This window comes from Rhinatrema bivittatum, chromosome 3 (genome assembly GCF_901001135.1).
Source record: "Rhinatrema bivittatum chromosome 3, aRhiBiv1.1, whole genome shotgun sequence".
In the NCBI taxonomy this organism is placed as follows: Eukaryota; Metazoa; Chordata; class Amphibia; order Gymnophiona; family Rhinatrematidae; genus Rhinatrema; species Rhinatrema bivittatum.
Genome location: NC_042617.1, coordinates 532,233,307 through 532,250,625, shown reverse-complemented (window position 1 = coordinate 532,250,625; position 17,319 = coordinate 532,233,307). Strand labels below are relative to the sequence as shown.

Genomic DNA, 17,319 nt, shown 5'->3' with positions numbered 1-17,319 from the left:
TGAATGTTATGGTTTCTGTATTAATTTGTAAAAATCAATAAAGATATGATATGATGGTATAGAAAAACAAATAAACCATAAACCATTGTAGCAATTTTCAAAAGCCCATTTACCCGCGTTAAATGCACTTAACACATATAAAAGCTATTGACAATTCAACAGAATATATTGTAGCAATTTTCAAAGGTAAAAGGCGTTTTAATGTTGGAACCCTTGAGCCCTTGAGCCATCCAGTCCCCATAAAGTAGGAATGAGTGAAGATTTTCAGCCTGGTTTGAGTGTGACATGTCAAATTATTTGTCCATGTATCTCAGGGAAATCTAAAATGAATAGGTGGAAATTCTAAGGCAGATCCATCAGCCCATAGAAATCCTCACCAGACTCTGCTTGGCTCCATCTCAAATTTACATGGATCCACCACAGATTTTGCTGGCAATGGAGCTCTGATTTCCCTCTGAAAGAGGATTTATCAAGCCAATCTGACAAACCTGTGGACTTTCTGTAGCTTACAGGGAGTAAAATACGAAGTAGCTGAACAGTGCACAGACCTTTGAATCTGAAGGACCACGTTAAGTAAATTACAGTCCTTGATGCTAGGATAGATTGAAGTTAGCAAATGTTTGATTTGAAAACAATGTCAGTCTTCTACTTTCCCATGCATGTTATTTGATTTGTAAAATTTGTTAGTCGAAGTAGTGGCCCTGTGTTGGACAATGCATAGTAAGTCATTCAGCAAGGCAGATTTACTATTATATCTTTCTATGCCCCCTTGTGGATTCCGATAGTACATCACTTGTTCATAAAACCAGGATATAATCAGTGCAAAATATCTGCCTAGAATAATGAAGGAGCCGTTCTGGATGCATTTTGTTAAATATTTACAGAGATTGATGAGAGGCTGAACAGCGTTACTGACGCTAAATGGGACAAAGGTTAGACAAAATATTTTCTTTTTGTCTGCAGTAGCGAAGTAAAACAATGATCGTGTTCCTTAGGAGGCACCTGCACATGATTAAAGTTCATAGTGATAATAAATATGCTTTTGAAAATGGTTTGATTGCAGTTTTTTTTAATTATTTCAATTAATATGTCAGGAATGTTTTTAAAAATTTATTTGGGTATTGAATGCATCAAACAATTCCTCAGAGCACCTCAAACTGCTCGATACAAACTCACCCAAGTTACCTACTCCTCAGCCGTAAAGATTTTTTCATGTAACCTTAACCGAATGAGACACTTACTTACTTGCTATTTAAGAAATTCTGTTGCACTCCTGCTCGCGGGCCCAACCGCGAGCAGGCGCTTACCTCACGGCTCGGAGGCCGCCGCTGCCACCTGTCCTTCTCGCGGCATGGGTCGCCCTCAGCTTCCTTCCATGTGGCAGGAGTCGCTGCCGACATCCTTCTGTGGCCCGGTGGCTGCCTTCCTTCTTCGGCATGGCGGGGCCGTGCTGGCGTTCCAGAGCGGCAGGAGCCGCTGACGTCATCTCCTCTTCGCGGCCCGGAGGCCACAGTCCCCAGCCTCGCTTGTGGCAAGGAGCCACTCCCAGCTTTCTCTTCTGCGGCAGGATGCCACTGTCGACGTCTGGGCCTGCCCTGCGGCCGTTCTTCTTGCTCCTGTGCGCAGTGGCGGGGACACCGCTGTCCAAGGTCCTGCCCCTTTTTCTTAAGGGACGAGGCCACGTCTCTCTTTCCAATTTAAAGGGCCCGTGGCTGGATATGCCCCGGGCCCCACCTGGAACTCCTCCCTGGGCGTCACCTCCTCTTCTGCCCTATAAAAGGGCTGTGCCTTCATTCTCTCCTTGCCTTTGCAAGGGGCTAGTCCTCCTTAGGACTCTGTGTTCCTGCTCCTGCTTGGCATTTCCTTTCTTCATTTTGGGATCCCTTGTCGTCCATGTTCCTGGTCTCTGCTGATGTCTCGTCCGTTCCTGATGTTCCATGATCCAGCCCTGATGTTCCCAGTCCTGATGTTCCAAGTCTGAGTTCTGGGTTCCAAGTTCCGAGTTTTAATCCTGAGCCTAGTATCCTGTCCCGACCTTGGAGGATCTAGGGGTTGCTTCGTTCCTGACCACTCCACTCATGGTCCGTGACCAGCCGACCGGCTGTGTAGGGCACATAGGGGACAGTGTGGTCCGCGACCAGCCCAGCTGGGCTGTGAAGGGTGCCTGAGGGACCTTGCTCGCCTGTGTCTGAGTCTCCACGTTCCAAGTTCCTTGTCTGAATCTCCACGTTCCAAGTTCTTCATCTGAGTCTCCACGTTCTTCATCTGAGACTCACCTCTGCCTCCTGTCCGGCCTGCCACCTCTGCCGTAACACAGCAGCAGGTCCGAAAGGGCTTGGAGTGGTCGGAGGACTATTCAGAGACCAACCTTGCGTGGTTGGCCTCCCTGAGGCTACGCAGGCCGGCAGGGGCCTGGGCATCTGATTTCTGCCCAGATGAGGTTCTGTCTCACCTGCCTCGGCGCTTCCTCGGAGCTCCTCTCCTGGTTCGCCGAGGTCCAAAGGCACACTCTACTCGTCCCAGCGCAACAGATTGCCAAGGCCTAAGGGTACATCTCATCTCCTGAAAACAGGATCGCTCCCGCAACAGAGTGCCAAGGCCTGTGTGTGCAACAGATTGCAAAGGCCTCCGAGCATATCAGAAGCTCAAGGCCTCCCGCTTGCAACAAATTCACTGTGTGATATTGAATTTTGTCACTATAACTAATACTTCTATGGTGTAGAACACTTATAAGTATTCTGTACTATGTATAACTAATCTACAGTGTAGTACCCACACTGCTCCAGTTAGCCGGAAGTATAGTATATACTGTAACTCATTGTATACCGCATCTGTTAACTATTTGGCTCATGCAGATGTTATTGATCTTTCCCTCTGGCCTCAGGCTTTTAAATACCTTATTCAGCTAGGTATTGATTTTTTTTTTTTTTAACAGAAATTCTTGTTGTAAAAACTCATACCTATAATAAGAAACCTTTGTGACGCATGTAAAGAACTGAGGACTGAATCAAAATTACACAAGCATATGGCAGTTAAAGGGCAACAAGCCATGTCACCGTGAATTTTGAGCACAACATTTCTCTTTTAACTAGACTGTCCTAAACTTTTTCTGCCATTATTGCAGCCCACTCAATTATTATTTCTTTTTCCTTTAGAGATTTTGAAGAAACGGTGCCATTTGATACTGTGGAGCTTCCAAATGTGTAAGTTTCTCTGTGGTAACTTCTTTGGGCTCTGTTTTTAAAACTATTTCCTGCACAGTAGGGGAAGATGAGCTTGGTATTAGGCCAGTTGTATCTGCAATCAGTAGGTGTACAAAACTTTTAACTGTAAACAAGTCAGATCATATGTCCAATGCCATTAATGGCCACAGGAGGACATAGCAGCTCCACAACAGCATGAGATGAATTGTATGCATAACAGTGATGTTTAATATATGTTGAGTTTAAACAATTTTCTCAGAAGTAAGCAGATGTGGAAAACTGGAAATATACCTCTTTTCTATATTTTCTAATAAAAGGATTAAAAATAGACACATATACAAATAAAGGATAAGTTTCAAACCAATGTGCACATATGTAGACTTATGTGCGAATACATGTGTTGAGCGCCAGACCGCGCACGGGCCTGCTCACCTCGCTAGCTCCTCTGCAGGTCACGGGTCGGCCTCCCCAGCGACAGCCGCAAGGTCCTCCAGCCCTCGGCGTCCCGCGGTGGAGGTCGCTGGGCCTTCCACTGCGCACCAGGCCTCACGCTGGAGTTCGGCCAGAGCTGTATCTCGCAGCCGGGAGCGAAGCTCTTCCACCAAAGAGGCTAGCGATTCCAAAGCTTGGTGATATTTTTTGATTGTGGCGGCCAAACCCTGTAGGGCCCTGGAGGCGGGAGACTCCGCCGAGTCCATGGCCTTGGCAACCTGTTGCGCTTGTTGTCCTGGAGCAGTGGAGAACGGCTCCCTAGTAGGGACCAGGAAGCACCTGCCCCCAGGGAGCGGAGCACTGGAGGAGACAGAGGCTAGGATGAGCTTCACCACTGGAAGCCTGCGGTCCCCCCGGGTGGAGCCCAGTCAGACTCTAGGCTGTAAGTCTGGAGGAGCAAGGAAGACCAGAACAGCATAGGCGATGACAAGGCAAGGGACTGAGCCAGAATCAAGAGACATGGTCAATGGTTGCCGAGGTCAGAATCCGAGGATCAGTCCGAGGAGTAGTCAACGAGGCAGGAGTCAGGTTCCGGAGGTCAGACAAGGACACAAGGCAGGCAGAGGTCAAGATCCAGGCAGCGGTCAGAATGGTCAAGGAGCAGGCCGAGGTCAGTACCAGAGAGACAGTCCGAGGATACTTCCTGGGGAGACAGGATAGACAGACGCTGGAACAGAAGGATGCTGGAAGGCTGGAACAGTAGGACGCTGCAACAAGGCTGGAACAAGATTTTGAACGCAGAGGCAAACTAGAACATTTTCGGTGCTGACCCGATTGCCAAGGCAAGGAAGTGCAGGCAGGGACTTCCTTATATTGTTCGATCAATCAGGGCGCGCTGCAGAGCTAGGACCTGCCCCTGGCCCTACAAGAGGCCGGGCGGTCCATGCGCGCTTGCGTAGGGGCATGGCCAGTGCCACTGGAGATACCGGACTCCGGTGTGAGGCCTGGTGCGCAGTGGAAGGCCTGGCGACCGCCGCCGCAGGACGCCAAGGCCTGGAGGAGCTCGCGGCTGCTGCTGGGGAGGCCGACCTGTGACCCGTAGAGGAGCTATGAGGTAAGCAGACGCATGCGCGGGCTGGAAGGGGCGCGCAACAATAACATTTTGAAAATTCAATCCATAATGAGTAAGATGAAAAATGTCAAATAACACTAAATGGAGACAAACTATTTTGATAAAAAAATAAATATGCACTTTAGAATGATAAAGGACAAATATAATTGGGGAGAATCAAATTTGTATAATTTATTCTTGATATATGTTGCATATTATGTGTGTGTGTGTGTGTGTGTGTGTTTGGTAGGAGCAGACTTACCAACAAACAGATGCAAAGCTTTGTTTTACATTATCAGCTTTGGTATCGCACTACTGTGGCTGGTGTTGTTCCTACTCCTCTCAATATGTGAGGTGGGGACGGCCAGCTGTCCAGATGCCTAAGCACAGACAGAGGTGTAAATCTACTGTGGAATGTGCATGTACATGTGGAAAGTACCTGCAGACTCTAGTAGCCAATACAGGTTGTTTGAATATTACCCTCGTAGACAAAGGATGGTAATAAGGACTAAGTAAATCAGACACTTACAGGTTGATGCAATATCTTGCGCTGAGACTAGCGCACAGGTTAATGAGCACTTGGACGCGCGTTTTGCATGTGCGTCCCTAACCTCCGATGCAATAAGGGGATCAGCGCATCCAAAACGCGAATCTGAACTTGTGCATAGCTAATAGCCCTCATCGCATGTAAATTCCATGTGGCTGAGGCTATTAACTATTTCCCCACAATGCAAAAAATCCTCGTGCACTTTTTAACTGGTCAAAGTTTTTGCTTGCCTGAAGCAGGCGTAAAATCTTCCTGCGTGTCAAGGGCTCAGCTTTTTAAAAAAAAACCTGCTTTTTCTGTGGTTCCTCCTACTTAATATCATTGCGATAGTAAGTAGGAAGAAACACAGAAAGCAGCAACATGCAAAAAAAAAAGTCAATGTCAAAAATAAAAAAATATTTCGGGGCAAACGATATACACCCACAATATAACTCTCAGGGCTGTGAATATTGTGCATGCATGTTGTGCCAGTAAATTAGCTACTGCAGGATAAAAACAGACGCTCGTAAATTGAGCATCCGTTTTGGTAACCTGCACACACAGGGCACTTAATATTAATTTATTAATTGCTTCGCTTACTGCCGATTTGTCCATTCACTGTCACATGTCATTGAAAGGAACAATCCTCTTTCAGAGGCTGTCCTTGTCAGTGAAAGCCCAGTATCCTGTTTCCAACAGTGGCCAATCCAAGTCACAAGTACCTGGCAAGTACCCAAACATTAGATAAATCACAAGCTGCTATTGCTTATTAATTACCGTAATAGTAGTTTATGTACATTTCCTCTAGGAACTTATCCAAACCTTTTTTAAACCCAGTTACACTAACTGCTGTAACCACATACTCTGGCAATGAATTCCAGAGCTTAGGTATGCACTGAGTGAAAAAGAATTTTCTTCGATTTGTTTTAAATGTGCTATTTGCTAACTTCATGGAGTCCCCCACTGGTCCTTCTGTTATCTGAGAGAGTAAATAACTGATTTACATTTCATAATTTTGTAGACATCTGTCATATACCCCCTCAGTCGTCTCTTCTCCAAACTGAACAGCCCTAACATCTTTAGCCATTTCTCATAAGGCAGTCATTCCATGCTCTTTATCATTTTGGGTGCCCTTCTCTGCACTTTCTCCAGTGCAGCTATATCCATTTTGAGATGCGGTGACCAGAACTGCCCACAGTATTCAAGGTGCGGTCTCACCATGAAGTGATATAAAGACATTATGACATCCTCTGTTTTATTTGCCATTCCTTTCCCAATAATTCCTAACATTCTGTTTGCTTTTTTGATCGTCACAGCACACTGAGCCGAAGATTTCAATGTATTATCCACTAGAGATGTGCTTCGTTTTTTCCTGCCGGGTCGTTTTTTGACTTGGATACTTCGTGGTAAATTTCGGGTTTCCTCGTCTCGTTTTTCGAAAAAACGAAATGAGGAAACCCGAAACCGGGCCAAAAAACGAAACGGCAAAGGAATCTTTAAAAAAAACCACCCCAAGCATTTAAAATTCTTTTTTTACATATCTATCACTACCACCCCCCCCCCATCCCGATCCCTCCCCAAGACTTACAAAGTAGATCCCTGGTGGTCCAGCGGGGTCCCGGGATCCATTTGACCTCCGTGCCCATGTTTCTGCAGCCGTGCTCTTTAAAATGGTGACACGCAGCCTCTGAACACCATGTCACAGGGGCTACCGGCGCCATTGGTCAGCCCCTGTCACATGGCCATCGGCGCCATCTTGTGCTCCTGTCATGTGACTGGAGCTGACCAATGGCGCCGAAAGCCTCTGTGACATAATATGGGCAAAGGCTATCGGCGCCATTTTGATTATTGGCAGCCGACAACAAAATGGCTCCCGGACCCCCGCTGGACCCCCAGAGATTATTGGCAAGCCTTGGGGGGGTCAGAAGGGGGGCTCCTGACCCCCCCCAAGGCTTGCCAATAATCTCTGGGGGTCCAGCGGGGGTCCGGGAGCCATTTTGTTGTCGGCTGCCAATAATCAAAATGGCGCCGATAGCCTTTGCCCATATTATGTCACAGAGGCTTTCGGCGCCATTGGTCAGCTCCAGTCACATGACAGGAGCACAAGATGGCGCCGATGGCCATGTGACAGGGGCTGACCAATGGCGCCGGTAGCCCCTGTGACATGGTGTTCAGGGGCTGCGCGTCACCATTTTAAAGAGCACGGCTGCAGAAACATGGGCACGGAGGAGGGCAAATGGATCCCGGGACCCCGCTGGACCACCAGGGATCTACTTTGTAAGTCTTGGGGAGGGATCGGGATGGGGGGGGGTGGTTAACTATAGTTAAGGTAAATGTTTGGGGTGGTTTGGGGTGGGTTTTAATTAAAAAAAAAAAAAAAATGTGTGCCCCTCCCCCAGGCAAACCCGAAAACCGAAATTTCCCCGAAAGTCGGGGGAAATTCTTTTCGGGTTTCGGGCCTCCGAAAAAAACCCGAAGTAGGAAATTTCGGGCAATTTCCTACTTCGGGCGAACAACGAAGCACATCTCTATTATCCACTATGATGCCTAGATCTCTTCCCTGGGTGATAACTCCTAAGATAGAACCAAACATTGTGTAACTACAGCAAGGGTTATTTTTCCCTATATGCATCACTTTGCACTTGTCAAGAACCTAGCAATGGCCAGCTCTGGGCAGGCCCCAGGTGTAGGTCTTGGTGGCAGATCCCAGGACTAGGCTTTGGTGCTAGGCTCAGCAGGGGCTAGGCCTCGGCACTTGGCCCAGCACAGAGCAAGGCCTTGGCCACATGCCTGACCCATGCCTAGACCTTGGGCCTTTGTGCTGGGCTTGGCACAGGGCTCAGCTTTGGTGCTGCGCCTGGTCCTGACTAGGTCTTGGCACAGGTCATGACCCAGGGCTAGGCTGTGGCACCGAATTCTTGGAGGCCCTTTTAAAAAAAAAATAAATGCATGATTATGAAAATACTTGAAAGTTTTCATGTATTTTTGTTGGAAGTTTTTTTAAATTTGTTTCATTCAGAATGAAATTAACTGTAATTAGTTATCTAATTCCTCCCCCCTGCTTTTCCAGTTCCCAGTTGTATTCCCTTGTTTTATTGTAACTTTTTTCTCCTTCTAGTAATTGTTTAATGTGGACTGTTATTGTTAAGATCTTTGTTCCCTGTAAACCGATTTGATTTGTATCACGAAAGTCGGTATAAAAAAGCTTTAAATAAATAAATAAATAAATAAATAGATGAGAAAAAGCTTCATTAGTTGCATTTTTTATATTTAAGATCAAATGCACATCCCTATTAAGAATTCACATATCTGTGTCAGAGATCCTGCCACTGGATGGCTACACATATGTTAAACAATGCTTAATTTTAAGTTATGAATTATCTTCTTACAAAATTTTAGTGTATTGATCTTGTTAGTCTAGTTCCTTAATAGAAGATCATTGCCCCTTGTTAAGATGATCATGCTTAGTCTACCAGCGCCATGCATTTATGTCTATGCTATATCTGCCACCAGCAGTCTTTCCCACACGCATGCATTAATGTACAAATAGTTAAAAAGGAGAGATTTTGCAAATGAGAGCAGATTTTTCAGCATTAACAAAAATTCTGTACTCACAGATTCTTAGGAAGCTCTGGGAATGCATTGAGATAAAATTTGAAAAAATTAAATTAACTTGGCATCTTTTTATGTCCTCATGGTGTCATATGAACACTGAGCAATGTCTTTCAGTTAGCAATAAAAATAAAAGTTCAAACTTCAGATATTTGCAACATGTACTACTATGGAATATAGAAAAGTGAATTTGGCTCAAATCATCTTTTATTTGTTAATTATAGCCGATGGTCAGTAGGAAAGGCAAAACTACAAATTTGCATATGGCTTTCAGAACCTGGCACTGTCAGCAGGTGCCTGATTTCTTTCACTGGAGGAGGAGGGCAAAGGTTACTGTGAATAAGTTACAAATACTCTGACAGTTTTCTTTGTGTTTTTTCTTGGAAGAGATTTGTTGGACATTGAAACCTTGAACCTGAGTGGCAGAAAACGGTAAGAAATTCATTGTTGTTGGCTAGACGGCCTGCTCGCTGCTGAATCCCTGCCAAAAGATTTTACTGAAGTCTTGCCCTCTTACCCCAGGATTCCGTCTGATCTCACCCCTGCCTGAGGGTTCTGCCTTTTCTCTCCCTCTCTCAGGTATTGCCCAGTCTCTCACTTGGCTTAAGATTCTGTCTGATCTGCTGCTTGATCCCGCAGTCTGCACATTTTCACTCTTGTCACAAATTTCAACCTACTCTCCTTACCATCAAGCTGCTAACCTCATTCTGAAGTTGCATTTTGTCTTCCTTGCCTGTCTGTAGTGTGTCTCTCTCTCACTCTTGCTTCGTCTATTGCCTGTGCAGCATCTCCTTCCCAGAGAGTCCTAACAGAGCTCAAGCTCCATTGCGACTACAAGACTTGGTACCGGTTCTATACAGTGAAGGGAGGCACCAGGGGCAACCAGTGACACTCGGAACCGGTGGCTTTGGCAGAGTTGAACTAGTGAGAAGAATTTTTTTTTTTTATTTTCCTTTTTTAATCACCTCTGTATTAATGGTAGTTGGACACAGCTCTGCTATAGCTAGATTTTTAACTTCTAGTGGCAATCTGGTGATACTGTCCTAGACTGTTTGTATGCTGAATATAGACATATTCACCAATTAATGTGATTCCAATTTAGGATTATGTGATTACTACTACCTTCTTTTTACTGTATAATCACCAAAGTAGCAGTAATACTATCTTTATATATAAAGTGCCATCTATTAAAAGTAGGGATGTGCATTCGTTTGCGCCGAAATAGGAAATAGAAACGATATTTCCTATTTCGTCGCGTTCCAGGAGGGTGACGAAACGATAAGAAAACCCACGAAATTTTGTGTGGTTTTCTTATCGTATTTCGGGGGGGGGGGGGGGGGAGAAAGGGCACATTAAAAAAAACTAAACCCACCCCAACCTTTCAAATTTAATTAATTGCAACCCCCCACCCTCCCGACTCCCCCAGGACTTGCACGACCCTCCCCCCAAGACTTACCGAAAGTCCCTGGTGGTCCAGTGGGGTCCCGGCAGCGATCTCCCCCTCTCGGGCCATAGGCTGCCACTAATCAAAATGGCGCCGATGGCACTTAGCCCTTACCATGTGACGGGCTATCGGTGCCATTGGTTGGCCCCTGTCACATGGTAGGAACAATGGATGGCCCGTGCCATTTTTTAAGCCTCTATTCATCCTTTTTATTTTTTATTTCACCCTTTAGATTAATTTCTGTCGGTTGAGGGAAGCGTCTTCTATTTATAGTGGACTTCATATAAAAAGCCATTTTGGAATTCCTTGATTAGTCTAATGAAATTTTTCTCATTTTTTTGCTTGTTCGGATGCTTATCAAGAGTGTGCTTCTTGAAGCATGAAATTGAAAATTGAAAACAATGTTGAATTAAAAAGTCTAAATAGTGCCACCTATAGTCAGCATGTCACCAATGTGCATGCTTTATAGCATCATTCTCAATGCAGACTTTTTAGCTACATTAACAATCCAAACAGTGTTGTGTTGGAAAATCAACTTCTTTTGTGTGAACTTAAAAGTAGATGCATATCTTTGCGGTCAGGCCCCTGACTGAAAATTTATCCCAAAATGTGTTGCACGCAGACTTTATTGCCACCCATAGTGCCCTACATTGAATCACTTCTCACGTAGCAGTGATAGTGTCGGTTGGGCAGAACTGTCTATAAAATACCGTCTGCTTAGATATCCTGTGAATGATAAGTCTCAGGATTACAGGGTTCTTAGACTTAAAAATGAATCACTAAAGCTGCACTGCTGAATTGGTTTACTAGCTCTTGCTTAAACTACTAGGTGTCAGGGGGACCTGGGAAGCCAGTGGAGTATTTTGCCTTGAAGAAAATTCGTAAACTGCATGTTGTCCAAACTCGACAGGAAGAGCATGTGAAAATGGAGAGGCAGGTCTTGCTGCAGAGCCACAGTCCTTTCATAGTCAGGTAAAAGCATAACAGCAGATCATCTCTCCCTTTCCTCATCATGCTGTTTAGGGCCATTATAGCGTAGGGTCTTCCAGTCACTGCTATTGTTCCACAAATTGTTCTGTGATCCTGAGAAACAGATGCTGTGGCAGCGTTACACAGATTCACAGATACAGGTACTTTCAGGATTGGATTTAAGGATTTTAGCCCTCATAGGCAGTACTGGAGAGTAGGGTTGGTGGGGTATGGGGTCCCCCCAGGGATCAGAGAGCAGGGAGGGCCAGAATGCCAACGCAGCATCTCCTGAAGTGGCTGGTTTACAGCCCTAAAGGAAGAAGAAGCCGTCTTCTCGTCAGCCCAGATATTTCCTACCTTCACAATTTGGTGCTTTAGGCAGCTGCCAATGTTGCCTAGGCCTAAATTCGGCCCTGGGTTCTTTGGATGTGTACTAGAGGTTCTCAAAAACAGGGCATCTTCAACATATTCCACAGATCCCCCGATACAGGTGCTGTGGTTGTTTTCCACAGATCCCCCCCCCACCCATCCCACCCTCACACAGGCACTGTGCTGGAATTTCAAAGTGTAGATGATGTCTGTAAGTCATAGCAGAGTCCTCTGTCATTTTCAGATATAGGCACTCTTGCAGAGCCTCTTCCTATGGAGTGTAAGCCCTGTGGTAGTGCATCTCTGCATCCTTACCTGGATTTGGGCATTGTGGCATCACAGTGAAGCTACTCTAATTTTAATATTGGGCTCAAGAACTATGATAATACTCTTGCTATAGACCACCAAGTCAAGGCTCAATCTGATGGATACATTTGTGTTCAACATACAAACTATACGTGATCGTGTGACGTGCAAAGAAGCAGAATCAGTGACATGTCAATGCATTTTCTTTCACTGTGTCTTTTTTTTCCTTTTCCTGCCTTCCCAACCCATCTTTCTGTCTCTCTTCTCCTCAGACTGTTTGAAACATTCAGGGACAGCAGATACGTGTATATGGCACTTGAGTTCTGTGAAGGAGGAGAGCTGTGGACAAAACTGCGAGAGGTGTAAGTAGAAATGGTTGCTCTGCTTGCTGCTGTGACAGTCTAGGTGGATTCATAGCTGAGCTGTAGAGGGGAAGGAGGACAAAAACGGTGCCTGCAGCCACAGAGGGTGGCAGAAAAAAAAAGCAGAAATGATTTTCAGGCTGTGGAAAGGAACCTCAATAGATGATGAATGCAGCAGAAGCGTGACCATGAAGACCAGAATCAGGGACGCAAAGCCTAGTGTGCTGGTCACTCACTATGCATTATGCAGTGCTTCTGATTCATATCAGTAGCAAAGTGCATGTTAAATCGCTGTCTTTTACGTTAGTATAAATCACTGGAGAGATGTCCATTCAACTGCCGGTGCGCGATCCTTGGCATAGCGGCAAATGGCTGCTGTGCCTGGAGCCTCTGACCTTGGCCCCGCCCCCACCCCACTCTCGGACTGACCATGCCCCGCCCATTCCCCGCGCCTTTAGTAAAGCCCCGGGACTTACACGCATCCTGGGGCTTTAAGCGAGTCGCCAGGCCTTTTGAAAATAGGCCCAGCGCACGTAAGCCTGGTTACCTTTTTAAAATCCGGCCCATTATCTATATATGATGCATTTAAATAAAAAACATTTTTGCCAACACTAGGGCCTGCAATTGGGAGGTATTCCCTAGCTGGAACTTCGTCATCATTACAGTTAGTAGACCAGACTGTGTGGGGTTAATTTCCTTTGTGGTAAGTGTGTCGTATGCAACAACACCTTACAGGTAATGCTTTCTCAACATTCACACTTCAGTTAAGGGGCCATTTTTCTTGCAATTCAGAGCAGGCAATATATGCAGTTATCTGTCCTTGTTTTAAATGATATATCGAGCACACCAAAAGAGCGCCACTTTTAAAATCCTCCCACTTATCTGTAGAACCGGCATTTGTATCTACAGGCGCATGCCCACTTAAAATTGGGCACACATGTTCACATGGCCAGCTATTTTATAATGTGTGCATATGCACATGCATGTTATAAAATGGCCGTGTCCCTGGGCACTGGTCGACATACGTAGGCACATGTGTGCCTGCGTACCGGTTTTAAAATTCACCTTTATATGAATAACATGATTAAGCCTTCTGCAGTATGCGTTTTTAAATTACACCCACATTTGGAAATTAATCCATTTATGAAAATGCGAGGTATATTTGGACATCATGTTATTCATATAACCTTTTGAACACTACAATATTTTCAGTTCTAGCTGGTTTAGTAGTCCATTAATGTGTACAAACTTTCTATTTTGCTAGCAATGTGTATTAATTGTTAAGAAATGATATGTAAAAGGTACAAGATATTTTTATGATGTATATTGAATGAAGCTGCTGTTATCATATTGTATATAACTGCTAGTTGGCTTTGTTGTGGGTTTTTTAAAATTGTGGTTAATGCACTGCTTCTGAGTATATTTATCATGAATAAAAGTATATGGTGAATGTGTATAGATAACTAGTATGAATGAGTCTTAAATGTGAGCAATGTGATACAATATGGGTATTTAATTTTTAGGTGGTACCTTTTGAAATGTATCAGTTTAAAAAAAATATAAGTTGAAATAAACATTTGTGATACTTATTTAAAATGTATCATTGTTAAATATATGGATGTACTCTTTTAGTTATATTAGCTCAGCGTAAAGTGAGGAACCCAAATGTTGAGGATTAGATTTTTTTGTTACTATATAAAGTACATATATAAAGTTACTATATAAAGTATAAATATATACATACATATATTTCTAACCTTAAAGATTTAAAATACAAATAAAGAAAGTATATATCTGGTTAAGTGTACCTTACAGGCATATCTTTACAAGGTCATGGGAATGAAAGTACATGCATAGATTTTATTTTGAAATTCTATGCCCAATTTTTTGTACATATTTTGCAGCTGCTTCCATTCACTTGCAAAGTATGCAGGTACAAATTACCCATGTATGCTGGCTATATTTGCAAAGGGAAATTCAGCAATGGCAGTATCAAAATTGAACTCTCCATCCATAAACAGAATTAAAAAAGCAGCACCTGCACCCTTTTCTCCCACACAAATCCTCTAAAATTTGCAATGAGAGCCGATCAATATAAATCATAGACTTCAAGAAAAAAGTCTGTCGTTTACCCAAAGATATAAAGCAATCCAGTAAAAGAATCTCAATAAAGAAAAAAACTGGAGGAAAAGAGAGAATTTTAAAGATTTGACTTGTTCTATGTCTTATTTTCAGGAAGTATTTCAGCGAGGAAGTAACCATCTTCTGTATTGCTTGTGTGGTGGAGGCACTGGAATACTTGCACAGCAATGGAATCGTCTATCGGGACTTGAAACCGGAGAATCTCATGTTGGACAAGCATGGATATGTCAAACTGGTGTGTGTGTGTATGTGTATAGTAAGAAAAGATACCAGACAATCTTCACGAATTAATATGGTGCTGTGTAAATATCTATAATTATAATTACCCATGGGTGTTGAGAGAGGGTGGTTTAGTGTGCCCATGGGCCTCAGCCTGACCCAGACCTTCAGGGCTGAGCCAAGGGTTGACAGTGGCTCCGCATGGCTGACTGTCTACCCTCTGCCAGGCCGGCAAGCTCCCAAGGCCAACATCCGAGGATGTTGGAAGTTGAATGGTCCTCCGACCATTCCGAGCCCTTTTGGACCTGCAGCAAGGAGCAGCAGGCCTGGCCTGAGGTTGAGGGCAGACGGACCTTGACACGAAGACAAGAAGATTGATGCAACGGCATTACATGGCATGAAGACTTGGGTTGATGCAACGGCATCACATGGCACGAAGACTTGGGTTGAAGACATGACACCAGGACTATGAAGACGTGACACCAGGATCGATGCAATGGCATCACAGACGAGACTTGACACCAAGGCTGATGCGAAGATATCACGGACCAGTGGTCGATGTGACGGCATCCCGGACCAGGGTCGATGCAATGACATCAGAAACATGACGCTGAAGTGCAGACACAATGAGGAACTTGGAATCCAGACGAGACGAGAAGCAAGGAATGCGGACATTGGCACTGTCTCTCAGGGCGCCCTACTCAGGCCACCCCCGGGACTGAGTTGCGGACCACCCTGTCCCACTGCGCGCCCTACACAGCCCTTGCAGATTGGTCACAGACCACGAGGAGAACGGGACAGTGCAGGAAAGATCCAGGACATGACGGCTCAGGAGCACAGGACAACCATCCACCAGCAGGCTAGTCCACTCAGGCACACATCATCCGAGGGACCCCCGGCCTACCGGACCAGAAGGCTCGAGAGTGAAGACGGGACAGAGGAACGAACATCCAGGAAGGCAGGAACACCAGGACGTAGAAGATCAAGACACCAGGACACCTGGACGAGGACCTCAGGCACGAAGACTTGACATGATACAGATGGACGAGACAAGGAGCTCCACGAAGACAAGAAGACCTTACAAAGACTCTGGCAGGCAGGAGCCTCCAGAGTGAAGACACCACGATGCAAGGCTCAGAACAACTGACGGAGCAGCCCTTTATAGGGCTGAAGCAGGAAACAGTCACAGAGGTGGGGCCAAGACACTTCCTGGGTCTGGCCCTTTAAATTCTGCAAGAAGATGTGGCCGCACGCCTAGGAGAGAGCAGGAGCTGTGCAGGACCACGGACAGCGGTCTGCACCGACGTAATCGCGGCAGACGCAGGGCAGGGCCTGAGGAGCAGGCCCTGACGTCAGCAGTGTCTCCAGCCGCTGCAGGGAGCCCCGGGGGCAGCTCCAGCCGCCGGGCCAGCCCGGGGATGCGGCCTTAACACCGCAAAGACAAAGGGCAGTGTCGGGGGCGGTCCCAGCCCCGAAGAAGGCCGCGGCTCCAACCGCGGAGAACAGGGGAGACACAGGCGGCCTCCAGGCCGCATGAGGGTCTTCAGGCCGCGGCTCCAGCCGCATGGGAGGACCGACGGCGGCGTCCTGCCGCACTGGCGACGAAAGCAGCATGGGGTAAGTGAGCCTGCTCGCGGGGAACCGCGGGCAGGAACGTTCATAACAATGGGGTAAAACAGCATATGAGAATATTGCATGAAAACAAGATTAAATCTTTCACAAAATCATTACTAAGCTTTTATTCAGAGCTTATCCAAAAATTACATATGCAAAAATATGTATATATACATATTATATATGTATATATACATATATAATATCAATATAAATATATTACATTATAAGTTACACATGTGGTTAAATACATACAATTAAAAAACTTTAACAGATGCTATACTAAAAATAATCCTATGGGGCGGATTTTAAAAGGAGCGCGAATAGGCCTACTTTTGTTTGCGCTCAGGCGCAAACAAAAGTACGCTGGATTTTAGTAGATACGCGAGGAGCCGCGCGTATCTACTAAAAAACCTGGATCGGCGCGCGCAAGGCTATGGATTTTGTATAGCCGGCGCGCGCCGAGCCGCGCAGCCTACCCCCGTTCCCTCCGAGGCCGCTCCGAAATCGGAGCGGCCTCGGAGGGAATCCTCTAACACCCTCCCCTCACCTTCCCCTCCCTTCCTCTACCTAACCCCCCCGCCCGGCCCTGTCTATACCCCCCCTTACCTTTGTTGGGGGATTTACGCCTCCCTCTGGGAGGCGAAAATCCCCGCGCGCCAGCGGGCCTCCTGCGCGCCGGGCCGCGACCTGGGGGCGGGTACGGAGGGCGCGGCCATGCCCCCGGACCGCCCCGGGCCGTAGCCACGCCCCCGTACCCACCCCCAAAACGCTGCCGACACGCCCCGAAAACGCCGCGACGACCGGGACCGCCCCCGACACGCCCCCGACACGCCCCCCTCGGAGAACCCCGGGACTTACGCGAGTCCCGGGGCTCTGCGCGCGCCGGTAGACCTATGTAAAATAGGCTTACCGGCGTGCAGGGCCCTGCTCGCCTAAATCCGCCCGGTTTTGGGCGGATTTAGGCAAGCAGGGCTCTGAAAATCCGCCCCTATATGTATTGCACACAC

General features: G+C 46.1%; 1 protein-coding gene across 5 annotated transcripts in view; it reads left to right on the top strand.

Moving 5' to 3' along the window:
- The window catches only part of LOC115088235 (cGMP-dependent protein kinase 2-like), a 195,116-nt gene that overhangs the window by 130,688 nt on the left and 47,109 nt on the right, over positions 1–17,319 (top strand). For 4 of the 5 annotated variants that reach the window (XM_029596305.1, XM_029596301.1, XM_029596303.1 and 1 more), the window contains exons 11-16: positions 3,156–3,203; positions 9,272–9,316; positions 9,670–9,808; positions 11,158–11,300; positions 12,245–12,334; positions 14,570–14,711. In XM_029596305.1, coding sequence (XP_029452165.1) covers positions 3,156–3,203; positions 9,272–9,316; positions 9,670–9,808; positions 11,158–11,300; positions 12,245–12,334; positions 14,570–14,711 — 607 coding nt within the window. The remainder of the gene's footprint in view (positions 1–3,155; positions 3,204–9,271; positions 9,317–9,669; positions 9,809–11,157; positions 11,301–12,244; positions 12,335–14,569; positions 14,712–17,319) is intronic. The other variant, XM_029596302.1, reaches the window with a different exon arrangement.